Raw genomic sequence first — 19,039 nt, 5'->3', positions numbered from 1 at the left:
TTTAATTCTCCCCTCTGAAATTTAAGAATTGTCTACCAGTGGGTGACACGATCCCACCCAAAACATAAAGACTAAATTGTTCTGAAATAGCAGCAATACAATCCCCCACAGGATGCATCTGGGAAGAAGGGGAGGAGTATGATCCCATGAAAGAAACAAATCTAGCACAAATTTTGCCCTGGTTTTGAGTGGGAGAGGTCTGCTAAAACTCTACAAAGTCAAGTTTGGGCCAAACAGTGCACTCAAAAAAAGTATCACTGGCTGCCTTTGGGCTACGAATCAACTTGCCAAAACTTTTAAGGATCCCTGGTGTTGAGAAAGTTCAGAACAATTTTGTACATGAAATGTGTATTCATGAAAGAGCACAGAGTAGTCCTGGAAATCAGTACACCTCACAAAGCTGATATCTCCAAAGAGAAACTGAGAGGAGCTGCTGGAGAAAGGTGGGACTGAGAATTTGCTTCTGGCACTAAATGTTGTCTAGGAAAGAAACATCTGCTTATTTAGCAATTTAAACACGTAATACTCCAGGGAGAAAGTTGGAGAGGAAGAGTGATTAGATTTCTATAGTTTTCTATAGCTTGATGTTAGTCATGGATCTAGCCTAGAGACCATGATCACAAAGCGAAAGCTTCATTCTGTTGAAGAAAGTTTTGCAAGCCTTTCTTAAATGCTTTCCAAACAGAGGAGCAACAGCAAGCAGTCCCTTTCTTTGAACAACATCTTGGGAGATTTTTAATTTCTTGGATTATCAGAGGGTTCTGTGTGCCGGTCACAGCTGTTGTGTCAGCAGTTTTCTCCATGTAGTTATTGCTTCCAGTACTCACCAGCTCTGATTTTGTGTCCTCCCTCCCCACCTGCAGGTGGAAGCACGCCTCCTGGCATAACTGCACCAGCTGTGCCTAGCATCCCATCTCCAATCGGGGTGAATGGTTTCACTGGCCTCCCACCGCAGGCTAATGGGCAGCCCGCCGCTGAAGCTGTGTTTGCTAATGGCATCCACCCTTACCCAGGTAAGCCAGACCAATGCTGTGCCCACAACCTGCTCCTTCAGTCTTAGGGAGATTGCCCACATCCACAGGCTTTGTCTAGCATAAACCACCTCAGAAGAATTATATCCCACACCATCAGGGCTCACTCTAGCATCTAGGTCTTACCCAGCTACAGTCTTTGTACACTTAAATCTGGATGATAGACATCAAGGGCATGTTGGAGGTGGAAAAATTTTATGCTGAAGAATTGAGCGCTCATCTGCTGGGTGACTTGTCTGGTGAATATAACCAGGACAGCATGTTTTGCTTTAGCTAAAATCTGATCTGAGGCCCGAGCAGTTCGTTCTGGCAGACCCCAGCAGTATTCCCAAGGGTCTTGCTCCTAGCTAGCCTTGAAGGAGCTGCACTAAGTCTGTTTGCATCTCCTAGCACCCACCGTTGGTATGTCCTGCTGGGATTCCCTTGCAGCCAGATGTCTCTGGGAGAACCTATCCACAGGTTCCACATGGCTGCTGACCCAAACTGCTCCATGCCTCAGACCATGTGCACAGACAGCGAGTATTGGTCTCCGAAATGCTCACTGCATCCAAATCCTGTTGCCTTACCACACCTGGAGACTGAAGCTCCTTTAATATAGCCACAGATCGGGCTCAGCTTCACCATTTTGTGGCACACCACCAGAGAACTGCTCCTGGGATTCAGATCATGGCTAGCTCAAAACATGCCAGCACTGAAGGAGGGATTTTGCAAGCCCTGGCAGCCAGGAATGAATGAGGGATGTTAAAGGATACACACGTGCCTCTGTACCTGTACTTACAAATAAATGGTCACTCTGAGGCTGTAATCACCAAGAACTCAGGAGTTTAGAAGTCCTTAATGTGCCCTTACAATTTTTCAGCATCCTCAGGATTTGAGATAGCCCTCTCCTCCAAGCTGTACTTCTACTAGGAAGACATTCCTTACCATTGCTGTACACATACTAATAATAAAAATCATAACAATAAAAATTTAAGTAAATGTTACTAATTGATTCCAGCCACCAGCTGGCGAAGGAGTATTTTACCCTGGGGCACTCATGGATTGATCTAGTCTGTTAGGAAATCAAACACTGAGTCAGATGCTCCAGCCAAAAAGCCCACAAAACCCCTAAGAAAAAAAATTCTTTCGATCTCAGCCAGTCCTGAAAACTCAGAAGATTTAACATCACAGGGGACTTTACGAGCTACAAGGAAAAATATCACATAACATAGAAATACAAAAGTCTTACCTAGTTACAGTTCAGACAATGTCACCGAAAAAAGCCACCCTGTGAATGCAGCAAAGGGAAGCCCAGAAATACCAAGAGCTGAAAAATAATTATCTTCTTCCCCTCCCACACTCTGTAAACGTTTATCCATTAGTTCAACTTTAAGCAGAATTGAAATTAAGGGGCTTATTGTGCTAAAAGTTAGGCACGTACACACATGTCTGTAGCAGCTTAGAGGGATGGGGAGCTCTTGGATTCTTACCGAGGCATCAGAATATTGCAGAGAGCCCTTAGTATGCTCAGTGATCTCAACCACAGCACCAAAAAAGCATCCTGTCTTTAAGGTTATATAAATATAGCCATCTGTTCAACTACTCATCTATCTAAGTATTTACCTGTTTGCCAGTCCATCATCTCTCTATTTATTCATCCATTTCTACATCTATCCTTTTCTCTGGTAGATCTCGTTCCTTTTAGCTGATCTCCCATGATCCATTACTGCAGATATCTGAGAAAAGATGATTTTTCTAGATGAATCCTAATGACTTGAGCTTTTGTCACTATCTCCAACTACCATAATTAAAGCAAGCTTTCAGTTAGGTATTTCATCCATGATCATATAAAAGTCAATGGCCTTAATCTGATTCTCTCTGAGTTTTGGAGAGACTTGCTCGGCCAGCATTTCACAGTAAGTCCCTGCACAAACACCAGCAGAGTAACACACTGGAAGGTGGCTGTCATCCTTGCTCCACTTTGCTGCGGGCAGAGGCTCCTTTCTGCCAGTAAAGCTGACATCCAAATAGTCTGCTTTGTGTAAAATTTGGATTTATCTCGGTGTGTCTTCAGCAATACATTGGTCCTTCTCAGTGCTCAGCTTCCCCATAACTTAGTGACATCTTAAGTTATAGCAGAGGTGTAAAGGGAACAGTGACAGGCCAAACCTTCACCTCTCATTTTACTTCTGCCTGTCCCCACTAGCAACGAAACGCTAAAAGCAAGCCCCTTTGTAGCAGTTTGGGTGTAGGACACATCATGTGTTTGCTCTGCCTTATTCTCTTCCTTCTCACAAGCATTTACACACTCTCCAAAACTTTACCTCTTGCCACAGGCTTTATTGAGACCTGGACCTTAGCAGCATTGGAAAAAAAATTTAAAAAGGGTTAGACATTTATATGGGTAATGAGAACATCCACAGCCATCTTAGGCTGGATAAAAATGTAGAAAGGACACAAACCTTCATGCTTTATGGTATAAGCCAGCTACTAATTGCTTGGGGTTAGAAAGAAGATTTCATCACTGGGCAGCTTATTCCATTATTGTTCATTATGGGATTTTTTTGCACTTTCCTCCACAGCATTTGTTACTGCATCTGCCCTGTGGTTCTGCATGTCTGTGTTTCTAAATGCAAGGGTAGAAATAAAATATTAAAGCTGAGCATGCAATTGTACTAGCATTATAGAGAAGAAAAGAACATGCCAGTCCCCATCCAAAGTCAGCATTTTCCAAACAACTTTCTTTTATGGTATATCTCTCATTCGGAAAGTGACTGAGAGAGCTGCAGTATTATGTACATAACCATACTCTTGCTATGATTATGACTTGCCATATATTGTTTAAAGCTCAAATTTTGCTCTCAGATACTCTTTCATACTCCACAAAAAAATCAAATGTGGGTTCACACCATTATATCCTGTAGCAGAATGTTCTTTGTTGCCTGAAAATAGCAAAACAGGACAATCAAAATCTGTAGAGGCATGACATCCACATCATCCAGACCTAAATAAATCCCATTAATTGTTCAATTTGTCTACACGTCCACCTTTGTGTCTAGCTATAATATTTTTGATGCTGCATCTAAAGGACTTCAGAACTCCACAATCTTTGCACTATAAAGGCAGGTCCATACCATGTAATTGTATTTAGTCTCTAGTTTCACACTTTTTTTTTTTCTGTCTTCCCCCTGTGCTCTTTTTTTTAAGATTCCCTTTGTATGGAGCAGGGACACACATGGTATCATTTGAGTCAGACTACTGAACCATCCATGGCTTTGGGGCAAAGACAAGAGTAGGCTGAACTTCCCTACCTACCAGGTCTCTGATAACAGCCCCAGTCCCTGCAGAAACTAGCTTCTCCTGTGGCTCTGGCCAGGCTACAGATACATGCAGTAGCGCTAGAAAACCATTCCTTGCAGGCATACACTTTGCAAGCCATGCTCTCACCCTCTCCAGGCTCAGCCAGCACATAATGCTTCACAGTGCTCTTTTTGGCACGGACATAATAACAAGGGAGTAAATATTTCCCCTTCCACTAGTCTGAGCCCCTTTGGAGATCTGACCTTTTTGTGTATTAATGCCTGCCCTTTAGTCTTTCAGCTTGCCGATCTATTGAACGTGGCAATGTGTCACAACATATAGTGGGGACAAAGAGCATAATCTGTTGTGCCATGATCCTGTGAGTCATGTTGCAGCAGCACAAGAGCATTTGCCATTTCCACATTAGCCATAGTAACAGGGATTGTGCTCATCTGCCAAAGCTTCTTAGCCACCCAGAGCCCAGTGCCTCTCTTGTAACAGTGTGTGATGTACAATAGCAGTGGAGACCATCTGCACTGGGTTTTGCTGTGTCTCACACCATCAGCGCTCTGCTCGCCAGTAACAGGTCCTGCCCTACTGGATTGCATTGTGAGGGACAGGACAAAATGCTCATTCCAAAAATAAAGCTTCCTTAGGAAGAGAAAGGGAGGAAGAGATGAGAAAATGGGGAGAGAAAAAGGCAGCAAACAAGAGAGAGAAGGGATTGACTGTCAAAGGATCAGCGAAATGAGGGAACTGGAAAGAGGCACAGAGCAGAACCCTGAGAAAAGAGTGAGTTCTGCTCTGTGGTCTTCTGCCCAGTGATGTGCCCAGGAAGAAGTGGAAATACACCCCATAGCATCCAAGAACTGCCAAACAAACTTATTCCTCCTGGTCCAAGGGACATCCACCCTGACCAGAGCCAGGTATGGATCTAGTGGTATGGCAGCTTTGTGGACCCTCGGATGGGGAATGCTTTCCAGGATGCTGAGTTCTTCAGTGCATTTGGTACGGGCTTAGGTTGTTGAGGAAAACAAAAGCAAAGTTCCCTCACAAAACATTAAAAATATGTCATCTCATTCACTGTTCTCAGGCATGCAGTGGTTCTGGTTTTCTGACTACCCACCACTGCCAGGACTAGCTCTATCTCTCCTCTCTGCAGACATAGCAGAGCTCCCCCCACTCCCTTTTGGTTGCACTGTGGGTACATCTGGGCTAGCAAGACAGCAAGCTCCACTTCATACTCTATTTGGGGTCCAGCACTCTCCGGTGAGGACTAGTCAGTACAAATGGGCAGCCAAGCCTTTATGCCCACATATTTCCAAGCCATTGTTGACATTCGTAGTAAAGGTGTCCCCCAAGGGTGAAGTCCTGTGCTGTAGAAGCTCATGTCTTAGGAACTGGACCAAGAACATCAATTCATTTTCCTTGGCTCAACAAAGAGCTATCAGGCAGTAACCAATTTCACCCATTGCCAGCAGACACAGGATTCAAACTCCATTTGTAATTATTATCATTACCCAAGCTAATTTTGTAGGGGAGGAGTTGCCGGCATGCTAATATGACAGCCTTATCTGTTAGCTTTTCAATTAGCTAGCAGCATTGCTGATGGGCAGGCTGCTGCTCTGGTCCAGTTAGTCCAGGATCAGTCCTGATGATGACAGACACCATTCAGTTGCATTGCGAAGATCAAGCCTTCTCTTGTGCAGGCAGAGAAAGGGACTGACTTCCTCCAACCCAACACCCACATGGATGAAAACTGAGGCCCACAGCATTCGGTCCAGACATATACCATGCTCCAGAAATTTACCTGGCTCAGCGGCCCTGTGGGAAATCTTTGGCTGTGTTGTGTTTGTCCACCCTAAATCTCCGGGTGAGAGCTTTCCTGTTCATAATTTGTATCAGCAGTTCCAAAACTGCAACAGTGAGCACCTGAAACATCATTATGACTAGGAAGCGTTTATTTGACCCATTTGTAACAATCTGTCACGTGCCATAAACCACGCTTTACTGGTAAAATAAATAAGTGAAAGAATGCACTCATTAAAAATATAATAACAAGTTGCCATCTTCAATTGTAGTCTAAGCTACTTTAATGATGCCATGTACTTCCAACAATCATGCTGCAGCCATAATGAATGAGGTTGTTTAAGGCAGTTGTGGGAGCCTTTCCAGAGCCAAAGTGTTTCTTCCTCTGATCTGGAAGAAGGTGTAAATGCAAATCAAGCTCTATGTTGATGTTTTCAAAGGCACCTAAGTGAGTTGAGCTTTGTTTTCAAAGGTGACTTAAACTAAGCTCCCCAAAAATATGGAGTTAAGTGCCTTAATAGCTTTTAAAACCTGACCCTGACTTAGGTGTTTATGGCCTTAGACAAAGGGAGGGAAGTCTGGTCCTGACTCTGCTATTGTACTAGTATGTCACCTTGGCCAGCCACCTCCACCTCTCCTGCATTTCTGAGTCTTCTGTGTCTTTCTGGACTTGTCCACTGGAAGTTCTTCATTGCCAGACACAACTCCTATCATGTGTTTGCACAGCACCCATCTCTGCAGGGGACTGATTAGGGATGGGGCTTGGAGGAGGGACTACTAAGGAAATAATAAAGATAATCCTGCTTTCCAAGGAAGAACTGTATGGATTTTATGGTAGGCCTATATGTTGTCCCAAACAAGCATCTACCTGCAGATCCTACCAAAAGGGCTTTTCCAGCTAACAGGATGGAGCAGAGGGCACAAATGCCCTGGATTTCTTGGCTCCTTTGATGTGTAGGGCAAGGGGCAGAGGAACAACATGTCTTTGACTGAGTGGTGTCCAGCCCCTAAATGGTAAAACGAGACTATAAAACACAGGATCAGTCTCTGTTTTCTGCTGGATCAGCACATTCGTTCTGTTATTGCAGTTATTGTTGTGTCTGAATACCTAATTAATTACAACAGTAAACGCTGGCTTCTTTAATCACAGCATCAGCTGTCCTAATCAATCTTAATAATATGGAATCTGTACTATGGCACCCATGAATTTTAATCTACATAAATTTCTTAAGACCTCTCGCAAGCTTGTTGTACGAAATGATATAATTATGGATATAGATTAGGGCTGTAGAGAGTGATTTAAATTGGATTTAAGGAGAAGGTGAATAGAGCCCTCCCACTCAGTTATTTATTTATTTATTTTAATCCTGGCTTTCACGTAGATTTTTTTTGCTATCATTATTTTATTTCCCCCCATCATCTGAACAGCACTGCCTCTCTTTGATCATCCTCCTCTCCCATCCACCTTCCCAGAGGTGATAGTGGCCAAGCTGAAGCTCCTGGGGAAGGCGTAAAATACCTCTGGGACAGTGAGAGGAATGAGTATATGGGGCAGAGCACAACGCTGTGTATCTGGTTGATAACATACTCTTGTAGACCCGTGCAGGGAGCAGCGCTGCAAAATAGAGTGAAATAGATGGAATAAAGCATGTCTGTGAGGAAACGCGTAGGCAATCAGAAGCAGGGGTGAAGAGGATGTCATCTTGGTGTAAGGTTTGCTGACGTCTTCCACCCAAGTGAATTCCCCCCAGGGTGTCTTAGGGGCCCAAATTGTGCCAGACCCTGGTTTTGCCTCTCAGAATAACTGAGCCCCTCTGATTTCAGAAAGCAGATTTCTTTGGCTTTCCCTTAGTCTGATCTGGGACAGGGACACTGTCCCATATGCCACCAAGGGAGGTGGAGGGCCCCCTTTTGATGTCTCAGGCAGTAACCATCATCCTTTTTCCTCACCGCCTCCACTAGCTTCAGTGCAGCTCCTCCTGATTTACACCCCTGAACATCAGAGCAGACTCCAGCCCTCTGTCCCGTACAACCATTTTCACCTGGGGCACCTATATAACAGCTTGTTTTGGCCAGACACTGTAGATTGGTTACTGGCATCTCAGGAGGGATTCTTTATAGAACACCACTTAAACTGACCTTATTTATTTTTAACAACGTGCTTCATTCTGCCACCTCCATCCTTTCATTCTCTGACAAAAGCTAAATGTGGGGCCTAACACTAGCTGAATGCCCCTTTAAAAAGTTGGATTTCAATCTAGAGATATATCAGTAGTAAGAAAGCTTCCTGGTGTTAATTTTAAAGCACTGGTATTTCATGCTGACTTGGGAAATCATCCTCGGTTTTTGGCATCAGGCAGAGGATTTGGAAAGTGACATTAACGGATCTACTTTCTTTGAAGGACTTGGGAGTCATTTCTTGACTTCTGCCTAATGAATAAGTGCTGCCTTCGTTAAATTTATATTTATGGCCATATAGTAGGTCATTGGCTTGTTTTATGTCTCCAGGTTTATGGAAGGTTATCTGCCATGGTCACCTTGTGGCATCTTGGCCAGGATCATCTTGCAAAGAGACAATTGTATCTGAGCAGGATTTTTCCCATGGAGATATGGAAATGATCGAATTAATATAGAGGCGATGTCCAGGGATGAGGCTCTTGCCCTGAGCTGCCAGCTGAAGTTACTAATAGCATTTGTTTTCATGGTATACCTTTAGTTTGCCCTAGCAAGGCCAGATCTTCAGCTTCTGTAAAGCAGCAAGGCTCCATGGACTTCAGCGGAGCTGACTTGATTGATAGTTGTCCTCTGGCCTCTCAGGAGCCTCTCTGCTTCTTTCATTTCACCAGCTGATCCTCAGGGTGTACATTACATCGTATTTAATCTCTTAAATGTTCATAGGTTGGACATAAGATCTCCATGAGTCTGACCACAAGGAAAGCTCTTTCAAATATTATCTATGGGCACAGTTGCACAGATAGTCACCAGCACATCCAAGGTCTTTTGATAATGTTACAACTTAGAGACGTGCTAATTCTGGTCCAAATGCTCCTTTAAGGTGCTTTATGATATCCACGTCCCTCATCAAGTGCCTCCTATATCCCTATAGCTCTTACCAGCTCTTACTCAGCTCAGTTATTTAGATTCTGGGCCACAAGGGGCTTACACCCTGGCACAGACAACATACAGAGGAGCTGAGGTCTGTTACCAGCCCCACATGCCATGTTCAATTAATATTTGCAGCAACAGAGAAGACTGGCCAGCTGGATGGGGAGAAAGGGTGGCTGAGACAGAGTAACTCTCCTACCTTAGCGTAGCATGATCTGTGTGAAGGCCACAGGGGTGCACACCCTATTAAGTCATGGAGGAATAAAGCAACCTTCCCTCATGGTGTCCTTGTGCTGATTCGTGCCTCCCCATAACTCTGAATTTTAGCATGTGCTGTGCTCCAGCCTACAGTCACATGTAACCGTAACCCCTGCAGCAAGTTGGCTCTGGATCATGAGCCCCTTGTACATCTGAGTCCTTGCTGAAATTCTCATGGGTCATTAGAATGTAGGAGGGCTGTCACTTTAAAAAACACAGAATGGCCACAATTTCCTCAAATGTCTAATCTGTGTCTTGAGATTTCTGGATCGATACAGGCCATTGGCTTCATCCACACTACAGCTGGAAGCGCAGGCAGTTATGCCCTTCGTTAGGTTTAATTCATCTGGCAGAGTGAGCAGCAGAATGAAGATATGCTTATGGCTGCCCAAGCTACCTTGGCTTCGTGCCAGGGTACCCAGCCAGCCCTGGAGTCTGTGGCCCTGCATCTTCATAGGCCTTGTTGGCCAGCATGGACGCATCCATTGTACTGAAGTCACATCTTCATTTGCTGAGTAAACACACTCTTCAAACTAAGGAAGATGAGTTCTTCAGTGAGCTGAAGTCATCACTTTTGTTTTTAAGAGCTGCCAAGTTAAATTTCTGCATGTGGTGACTCACCACCACTGCTTTTCCCAAACAACCAAGGTAGGGTATGAGACTATTAATGAAACACAGAGCCACAAGCCAGGGGTTGCTGCCTCCCCATGCTGTCTAGTCTTACAGCCCAGGGATGCTTTCGACTGGCTCCTTTTCAAGAGCGTCCAGGGATGGTTAGGTCAGTGTTAAGGTCTTATGTGTTGGACCAACCATCTTCTTTACCTATGAGTAAGTGATTCCCAGCTTGGAGCAAAGCTGACTGAAATCGGGGGGGGAGTCTTCCAACGGGCTTGCGTGTGCTGTGAGCCAGGAGGAAATTACCTGCGTGATCTGGGGCACAAGGCAGCCTCCTGAGAAAGAAACACCTGGTTAGATAATACCCTTGCTGACAAGTCATAAAGACTCAGGAAAATAATGAACTCTAAAAAGCTTTGTGCGGGAGGGAAAAAAGCTGCATTTAAAGGCCTGTGGTTCCAAACCCTTTAAATAAAGCATTTGACCAGATCTAATATTTAATCTTAAAGGTCAACCATGATTTTCGGTGTATGTTTCCTAAGCTGAATGGCTTGGTTACAATGGGCAGTGTATGGTTCCAATGGCAGGTGAGAAAGCTACAGATGGGGTGAGGAGAGCAGCTCAGCAGTGAGCTGAGTGGTCCTGTTCAGGACATAGACCTGAAGGAGGAGAGCGGGCAGTTTGGAATAAAGGAACAGGTTCTGCTCAGTGCCTTCTCCCACATCAACAAAGAGGCAGTCATTGCTAATTGTCAACATGCCAGAGAATGAGCATGCCTGAGTCCAGCCTTAGCTGGAGAGGGAGGAAATGCTGTGAGTGTAACTCCTGAGTAGCAGAGACAATTTCTTCTTGTTCTATGAACAGAGATGAGTGCAACCAAGGAAGGACAGTTGCCTTTGGGCAACTCCTTTACTGCAGACTGAAAAAACAAAGTTGTCTCATAAAGACTTGTCCCCTGTACCACATGTCCCCTCACCTTACTCAGGAGATATATTCCACCTGATGGGACTTGGTCATTTTGGGGGATCCATGTTTTTATAATCCATTCTCCCAAAGGGGTGTAAGAACTGGTGTATCACTCAACCTTTCATAGCCATTCAGGTATCTTCTACAGCAATATGCTCAACATTTTTTTTTAAAGGAAAAGAGTTTTGAGCAGAAGTTAAAAAGGATAGAATTTAGTTGCTTCCTTTTTCAAGAAGGCATGAGTAAGTGGAAACAGTTTTTATATTTTTATAAATATAAAAAAAAATAAAAATAAAAATATTTTTATATTTTCCTGGAGCATCTACTCTTTAAAAATATAGCTTTGCATTTCTGCTATGCCTTCCACTTATCTCCCACAGGTTTTAATGTGTTCTCCTCACACCCCTTTTCAAGGGGTGAAAATCCTTAGGGTAGGGCAGTGTTTTCCCATGTCACATACACACATATTGAAGGACATGACAAAAGTCAGCTAGGAAATCAACCAAGCAACTTCTAACCTAAGACTGCAATCCTACTTGTTTCTTCCTGTGACCACCCCATCCTCAAAGTCCTGTGATCCAGTAATGCCCATAATGAACAGGAGCCTCCAAGCCTTTGCCGGCTAATTGGGTTTGTCCCCTCAAAGTCTGTTCTTCTCACTATTCTTCCTTGTATTTTGGGAGATAAGTGCAAGACTTTGCAAGCTTCCATCATGATAAATGGTGATCTTTGAAGTTAAGGTTCAAGCTGGCATTTGCATCTGTAAAAAAACACTTTGTCCATGTTCCTTGGGTCCCTAATAGTCACGTTTGCCAACCTCCCCCACGTTTTGATATACAGTTCATGTCTCTCCTTGGGTAGGTCAATGGCACTAATTTCCTTCTAAGAGACCCACACCTTTGCAATCTCCAGGCTCTTGACTCCAGCCACTCCTTGCAAGGAGGAAGAAGATGGGATGGAGGGGGAAAGTGGCAGCTCCCTAAGGGATCATCCTACAAGTACAAAGCCAGATGGACTGTGTAAATGTGGAACTGTGCAGCCCCAATAAATACAAATTAAACTCATAACAAGAAGTGAAATATTAGGGCCAAGGTGACATTTGGACTGGTGGTTCAGCCAAGCTTTGCTTTAAATATTTTATTGCTGCAGATAAAGAAAGAGCTTATCCAACACGTTTCTCAGTCTCTCTTTTTTCCTCTCCCTATCAACCAGAGGGGAAAAGGAAAAAAAAATATCTTAACTAGCTTTGGTTGTATTTGAGCTAGACTTCAAAGTTTCACAAAAATAAACAGTTTTAGGGGGGGAGGAATGCACACTTGTAAAGAGAGAAAATGCACTTTGAAGCCAGCAAGGGACTGCATGCCTTACGCAGAGATTCACAGCATCCTCCCTGGAGCAGACAAGTGGTGTCCCTCTCCCCTTCAAGCAGCATCTCCTCTCGCACAGGGGGCTGCCTGGCAGCAATGAGGTCCTTCGAAGGCATGGCAGGAGCCACTGCTTTGTTCTCTTCTCCTTCCTCCTGCTATGCCCCTGTTGTTTTCTGCTCTGATTGAAAGTTTCGTGTGACTGTAGCTGTCACCAGGATCTGAGTTTTCACAGCACCTAGCACAGCATCAGTCCTGGCTTAGCATGAGGGCTCTTCAGGGTTGATTACTGCAATGCCAAAAATCTGCATGATCAGTGGTGGGCTCCATAATTTAAGCTTGGGAAAGGAGGGGAGAGGTTTGTTTGCCTTCTGCTCCAAAGTCTCACAGGGTGGCAGCTGGGGGTCAGAGCCCTCCTGGCCATTACGAGAGGTTCTGTGCAGTCCTGTCCATGGAGTGAGCGACCTGCTCCTCTTCTGGGACCTTCAGCGCCTGGCTCCATCTGTCTCACACCACATGTTGATGATGGAAGAGAAAGGGAGAGTGTCTGTCATGGTTTAACCCCTTAAATCCTTCTCTTTCTTGTGTCTCCACAGCACAGAGCCCCACTGCAGCAGATCCCTTGCAGCAAGCCTACGCTGGAGTGCAGCAGTACGCAGGTCGTTAGTATTAACACTTTCTCCCAATAAACCTTTCTCTTCTCTAAATTCTTTGATCTCTGAACACACCTGAGGGGGCTGGGGGAAGGGACATGTTTGCTGGTACAGGGGCAAGGTTAAATTTGCGTTTCTTGTGAAAACAAACATAAAGCCCAGCGTCTCCTCTCCCTAAGGAGGCAGCCTCCTCCCTTTCCCCAGGGAAAGGCTCCCATTGACCTGTACCTTGGTGCAGCTTCATTGACAGGACCATGTCCAGTCTGCATAGCACAGTGCACAAGTGCAAAATCAGGCCACTGTTTTGGGGGCCGCTTTCTGTAACAGGTCCCCTGATTGCCGCAGCAAAGAGAGGAGATGGGCAACCAGACCCTGCAGAGCCTGGCAGGGTGTGCTATGTCTGCACATACCTGTATTTTAGGTTATGTCTACACTGGCCATACCCCAGCTAGTTAGTTTGAGGCTTGCTTAGGAGCTACACAAGCATACTCCTGGCTTCCCAGCAGCTTTCTTGATGGCTCCCAGTGGGCCAGTCTCCACTCATTTTGCCCTGTACGCTGCACAGCTCCTTTGCAGTTGATGGACTGACACCAGCCAAAGTGACCTGGTGCAGACCACGACCCCACCGTGTTCAGCCTCCCCTCGTGAGGTGTCCATGGCCAATGTTGTGAGGAAGCTGCCACCCCAAAGTCATTATTTCCTGTGGTAACTGGAGCAATCATGGGCTCCTGCTGAGGGATGGCTATTATCTCATGTCAGCACTGTATCTGGAAACTTAATTTAATTCTCCATGTAGGGCTTCATTTGCCAGTGTTTTAGTTATTGTCATTTATTGCTTGTGAGGTTTGATAGATGGAAAGCAGCTCAACCCTTTGAGCTGTTAATTAACCCCTCTGCACACACATGGCCCCTATCCCCCTCTCTCTGGGTTCACAGGCGACCTGTACTCTGTATTTTTAGCAGCAAGGCACATCATCTACCATCTGTGGTACTGAATGGCTCCCCTTGTCTGCTTGGTGGGGGAGCTGAGGTGGGGAAAATTGTTTAATTGCTGCACACTGTTTCCACTGTGTTTATGTGAGAGAGAGGATGTCTCTACAGACATGAAAGAAAATGTATATCCGACAGTGTATGCGCAACTGTGCCTATACAGTGTGTGGTCATACGAAGGTTAGAGTAAGGGAGGAAACACGTGTGAACTGTTTTTATGAGTATGTGAATTAATCAGGGTGCAAGAGAGGTTGCGCAGGGCAACGCGTGCACGCGCTCTGCGCGCGGCTGTCAGCATGGGCATCAACGCGCTGGGATCACGAACAAACGCATTTGTCGTGCCATCTGGGATGGTTCTGCATCTCTGCTGGGAGAGATCTCAGTGGAGATCCCCATTTACACTGCGTGGCTGACCCCGGTGTTACTGCTGACGAAGCTGCAGGGAGGGTGGGTGCTCAGGGCCATGTGGCACTGCCCAAAGCACAACTGTGGTGCCTCTGTCACATCTCAGGCTGCACGAGATGGCCCTTCCCAGAGCCAAAATGCAGGGCGAAAGTCCACCTCTAGCTTGGTATGATGGTTTGGACTGAAAGCTCCTTGCTTCCCAGCACTGAAATCTGTCCCTCTTTCTTTCCCTTTCTCTCCCCTATAGCTGCTTATCCTGCTGCTTATGGCCAGATTAGTCAAGCGTTCCCACAGCCACCTCCCATGATCCCACAGCAACAGAGAGAAGGTGAGTAAATGAGCTGTCCTCCTTTCTGGCCCCAGCATGCCATCCTTACCACATTGGTTCCCCTCCTCATACACCTAGAGAGTATCCATCAAACCCCCAATCACTTTGAATCCCTGGTCCACTGAGTCTTTTCTCAATTGCCGTATGAGGCACAGCATCATTGGCACTAACAGTAGCATGTGGGAACATCCTCGTGGGGAGTCGCCGCTGAGACCCTCTCAGTCCCCAAGGAAGGGAGCATGTTGATGTGCATGGGCCATGGAAAGACCTGCTAGCAATGTAGACGATAAAGTCCGGGGGGTCTGTGTTGGAAACAAGCATCAAAAATGCGGATAAAAATGCAATTGCATTGGAATAAAGAGTTTAATAGGTCACAAAGCACTGGTTGCCCTTCATTAGAAGGCAGTAATGTGATTTCAAACACTTGCTATTTAGAGAATGAGGACCTGCTATTTAGAGGAGCTGGTCTAGTCCTTTCAGACTCCATTGGTAATCTGGAAACAGAAATCAGCCCTTTTAGAGCACAGTCTCTGTATCAGGATGAGATTAATCATGCAGTAAAAATACCTATTTCTTTCCACTGACTATGAGAGGAGCCGGGGTTATCTAGTCTGCAGAACAGCATGGCTGCACCAGAGACACGAAAAGTAAGGAGAAGTGAATCTCTCATTATTGCATGTAAATGTTTTTGGAGGAAACCATGCCATGTGATGTTCCCTTTACAGTTGTGAGGAGCAGTGGGATCCTCACAGGTAAGCCACTCAGGTAGTCCCAACCATCCTTCAGGGAGTCCACTGCTCCCTTTTGACTAGAAGAGGAGAGTGCTTGCCTACGTGTGGCATTTTAGTCAGGTGCTTCAGCTTAGTGTAGAGACCCTCATTTTAAATAATTACATTTCAACTTTTATCCTCTATAAGATCACTAATTCAGATATATTCTGTTATATGTGTTATTATATATATATAATGACATTTAATGGTTTAATATAGTGTAACAGTCAGAGTGGAATGAATCAAGATTACACTATCAAACTAAAACATTCTGATGGCCTAGAACTACTTTGGGGGAGAAATCTCATTCTGCAAGAAAATTAGAAATGTCGGCATTTCGATCTAATTTGGAATTCATTTTTTTCTGGTGTCAGAATTTCCTGGGGAACACAACTTCCAGCTCCTGATTAGCTCTAGTACACGTCCCTGCTGTGAGAACAGATGCACAGACCTAACGTATCATTACAGAGATGTTTCCCCCATGCTGAAGGACTTTGCTTTTTATTACTTACTGGGGCTAGATTAAGCACAGGACAAAATGGCGAGCAGATCATTGCTCAGTGTAGCATTGTGCCAGGAACCATCAGAAGCCAGGGAGAGCTGTTGTGCACACTTTGCAGACCCACTGCCCAAGGACCCCTGTTTTTGCAAGGCACTGTGTGTCACTGTGGTTGATGGTGAGTGTCACCCAGTGGACAAGTTCTCTCATAACTTCTCACTTCTTCCTGTAAGCGGCTGGTATTGAGGATGCCATGAACCACCAGTCCAATGTAGCATGCCATTACCAGTGTCCCCCATTTTCCTGCAGTGTTTAGATGCTGTGGCTTTCTCTGCTGCTTGTTAGAGGGACAGCTCTAAGGCACAACACTTCTTTTTAGGAGTCAAAGGGTCAAGACCTTTAAGCACCTCTAACCTTTAACAGGAAAATGTAGCAAGAGGGAACTCTAATAATAATAATAAGAATGCTCAGTGCTGAGAAGAGCACTTTATGTTTGCAAGGATGTGCACAAACATTGATTCGTTAATGAACCAGCCCTACCACAACAATAACATCGATGATCGCATTGTTAATAACAATGCTAACTCTCCGCTCCCCAATCCCAGTAGGATAACAAGCCCAGAGCAGCTTGGCTGCTGTAACGTTCCTGCAGAGATTAGTCATTACTTCCACATGAGCGCTGAGGCTGCTGGCAGTTGATGGGGTACATAGGGTGGAACAGATCCAAAAGTTAGAGATGAAGTCTTGATTCAGGCCATGTCAACCAGTCAAAACTTGGGGGTAGTTTTAAATCTGTATGGTATTACTCATCTTGACGTAGTTTCTGAAACTCAGAAGTATGCTTAGATATTAAAATAAAGTGATGCAGACTTGTGACTCTCATCTGCCCTGTGCTGAAACATGCTGGGGACTGAATAGCAAGCAGATGCAGAAGAGGCAATGAAATTCCAGACTCTGAATATTTGCTGTAGAGGTGAGGTATGCAGCCGACTAAAGGGCTGCAGGCTAACTTCATACAACCCTACAGGGCAGCCCATTTTTAATTACTGTTGGAAGAACAGCCTACTCATAGCCTTTCCTTATGACACTGACTCACAGATTTGGGGATGCAATGATAGATAGCTGATGTCAGCTCAGGTATGTGGAGTTTACTCATGTTGATAGTGGACACCCAGGGGTAGGTTGGGTCTGCTGCTTCCCCATGCTAAAGAACTAACAATGAGCTGGAGGCTGAGGAGCATGGGCAGAGCAATGGCTTAGCGACACAGGCCCAGCGAAGCCAAATCAACATGGACCCAACACTGAGTTCTCTAGCACATGCTCCTGTGCCCTCAATCATGGGTTTTTCCATTATCCAGCATGGGTTGCCTGTAATTTACAAACCATTCATAAACCATATGTTCCTTAAAACTTTCTTTCTTTTTTGTCTGAATCAAGGCAATCTGTGCTTCTTGTGTATTAATGGACAGATCTATAACTTAATGCCATAAAACCAAGAGCCATGGTAGATATCAGGGTAGAAATGAAACTTGATTCTCTTCACATAATGTGTCATGAGGGTTAGATTTCGAGCTCACTTACAACCCTTTTGAAAACCGAAGTAAAGTGTGTGGTAAATAACTTTAGTACTGTATTCAGCCCTGAACTGCCAAGTATGCTGTTCTCCAATAATCCACTAACTCACTCCAAAACAAGACTTTTCTCTCCAACAAGGCATTTAGAGTCTTCACTAAGGTTTTGCCATACCAGCTGTGATACTCGTCTTGCTCCAGTGATCCTGACTGAGTCCTTTAAAACTCATTGCATGTGCACACTGAGAACTAAATTAGTTCTTCATTGCATTCTGAGCTGAACAACTCATGCCTTTGGTTTCTTAAAAATATACAGATATGTATAAAGAGTCAGCCATACACTTAAACACGGAGTGCCCGCATTAACATGACTCAGGCAAAACCCACCACAACAAGGTAGAAGAGCTGAGAATGAGAAAGCTTGTTTTGTGAATTACCAAGGACCCTGATGGTGCTAGGTGTCTTACGGATGGGTGGATTTAACAAGAAATTACTTGCTGAATTCTAATGGCAGAATTTTCATATATGAGGATGGTAACACAAATCAAATTACCCCAGGTTGTTTCTCAGTATCAGGTGAAGTTTTCAGTGTTGGAAATCACCAAAACCCCTCTGCAGTTGGGAACAGACTGAGTTTGGCCTTGACCATATGAGTTAGTACAGGAAGCCGTAGCATGGCATTTCCCAGCCACATTTCAGAGCTGAACTGGGCTTTGAGGATGGTCTCTGCTTTTTCACATGGTGTCTCCCTCTTGGTCTCTGAGCAGTGTGAGGCAAAGCTAATTTCAAGGTGAACTAAGGGTTGTACTCTCATTGAGCCCAACCCCTAAGCCCGGTGCAGATGAAGTTGTGTGCCTCCTGGTCTGCCTTATGCCTTAGTAGGTGTTTCTCAGCACACGCAGGCAGAATCCCTACTCATACACAGCACATCCAAGACCCCAGGAAATGCAGCTGGCATTTTTGAAAGAATTTGCCAGTTTTACAGAGCAAACTGCTGGCTCTGGTGATGTCAGTGGGAATTTTGCCACTAATTGCAGCAAAGCCAAGATTTTACCCATTCTATTATAATGTGGATCTCAAATCCCACAGCAGAAGTGCTTTGGGGCACGTTCAGATGAAGGAATGAATTTTTCGCTGCTATTCTGGACCATGGTCTTCTCCTGGGCAGAATTTGCTCAATTCTAACAGACACCTAAGGGGGTCGGTGTTTGTTTAACACTTTCAGAGTGTTTCATATCTAGTTTATCATGCCAATAACTCCACATTGTGTGGAAATGAACTGCAGCAAGGGCTGGAGAAGGGATATCTGCTCAGCGAGGAGACTAAGGAAGAGGCAGACAGGAGGTGGGGGGAAGATGGAAAAGCTTGGCATGAAATAGGGGAGCCTGATTGTGGG

The 19,039-nt window shown here is 44.9% G+C and overlaps 1 protein-coding gene across 1 annotated transcript in view; it reads left to right on the top strand.

Annotated features, from left to right (window-relative positions):
- CELF4 (CUGBP Elav-like family member 4) overlaps positions 1–19,039 on the top strand; it is a 283,507-nt gene that overhangs the window by 241,165 nt on the left and 23,303 nt on the right. The window contains exons 8-10 of the mRNA XM_009634219.2: positions 864–1,013; positions 13,024–13,089; positions 14,723–14,803. Coding sequence (XP_009632514.2) covers positions 864–1,013; positions 13,024–13,089; positions 14,723–14,803 — 297 coding nt within the window. The remainder of the gene's footprint in view (positions 1–863; positions 1,014–13,023; positions 13,090–14,722; positions 14,804–19,039) is intronic.

Source organism: Egretta garzetta, unplaced genomic scaffold, assembly GCF_000687185.1.
Source record: "Egretta garzetta isolate BGI_Z169 unplaced genomic scaffold, ASM68718v1 scaffold702, whole genome shotgun sequence".
Lineage (NCBI taxonomy): Eukaryota > Metazoa > Chordata > Aves > Pelecaniformes > Ardeidae > Egretta > Egretta garzetta.
Note: the sequence above shows the minus strand (reverse complement) of the source record. Positions and strands in the feature narration are given on the sequence as shown.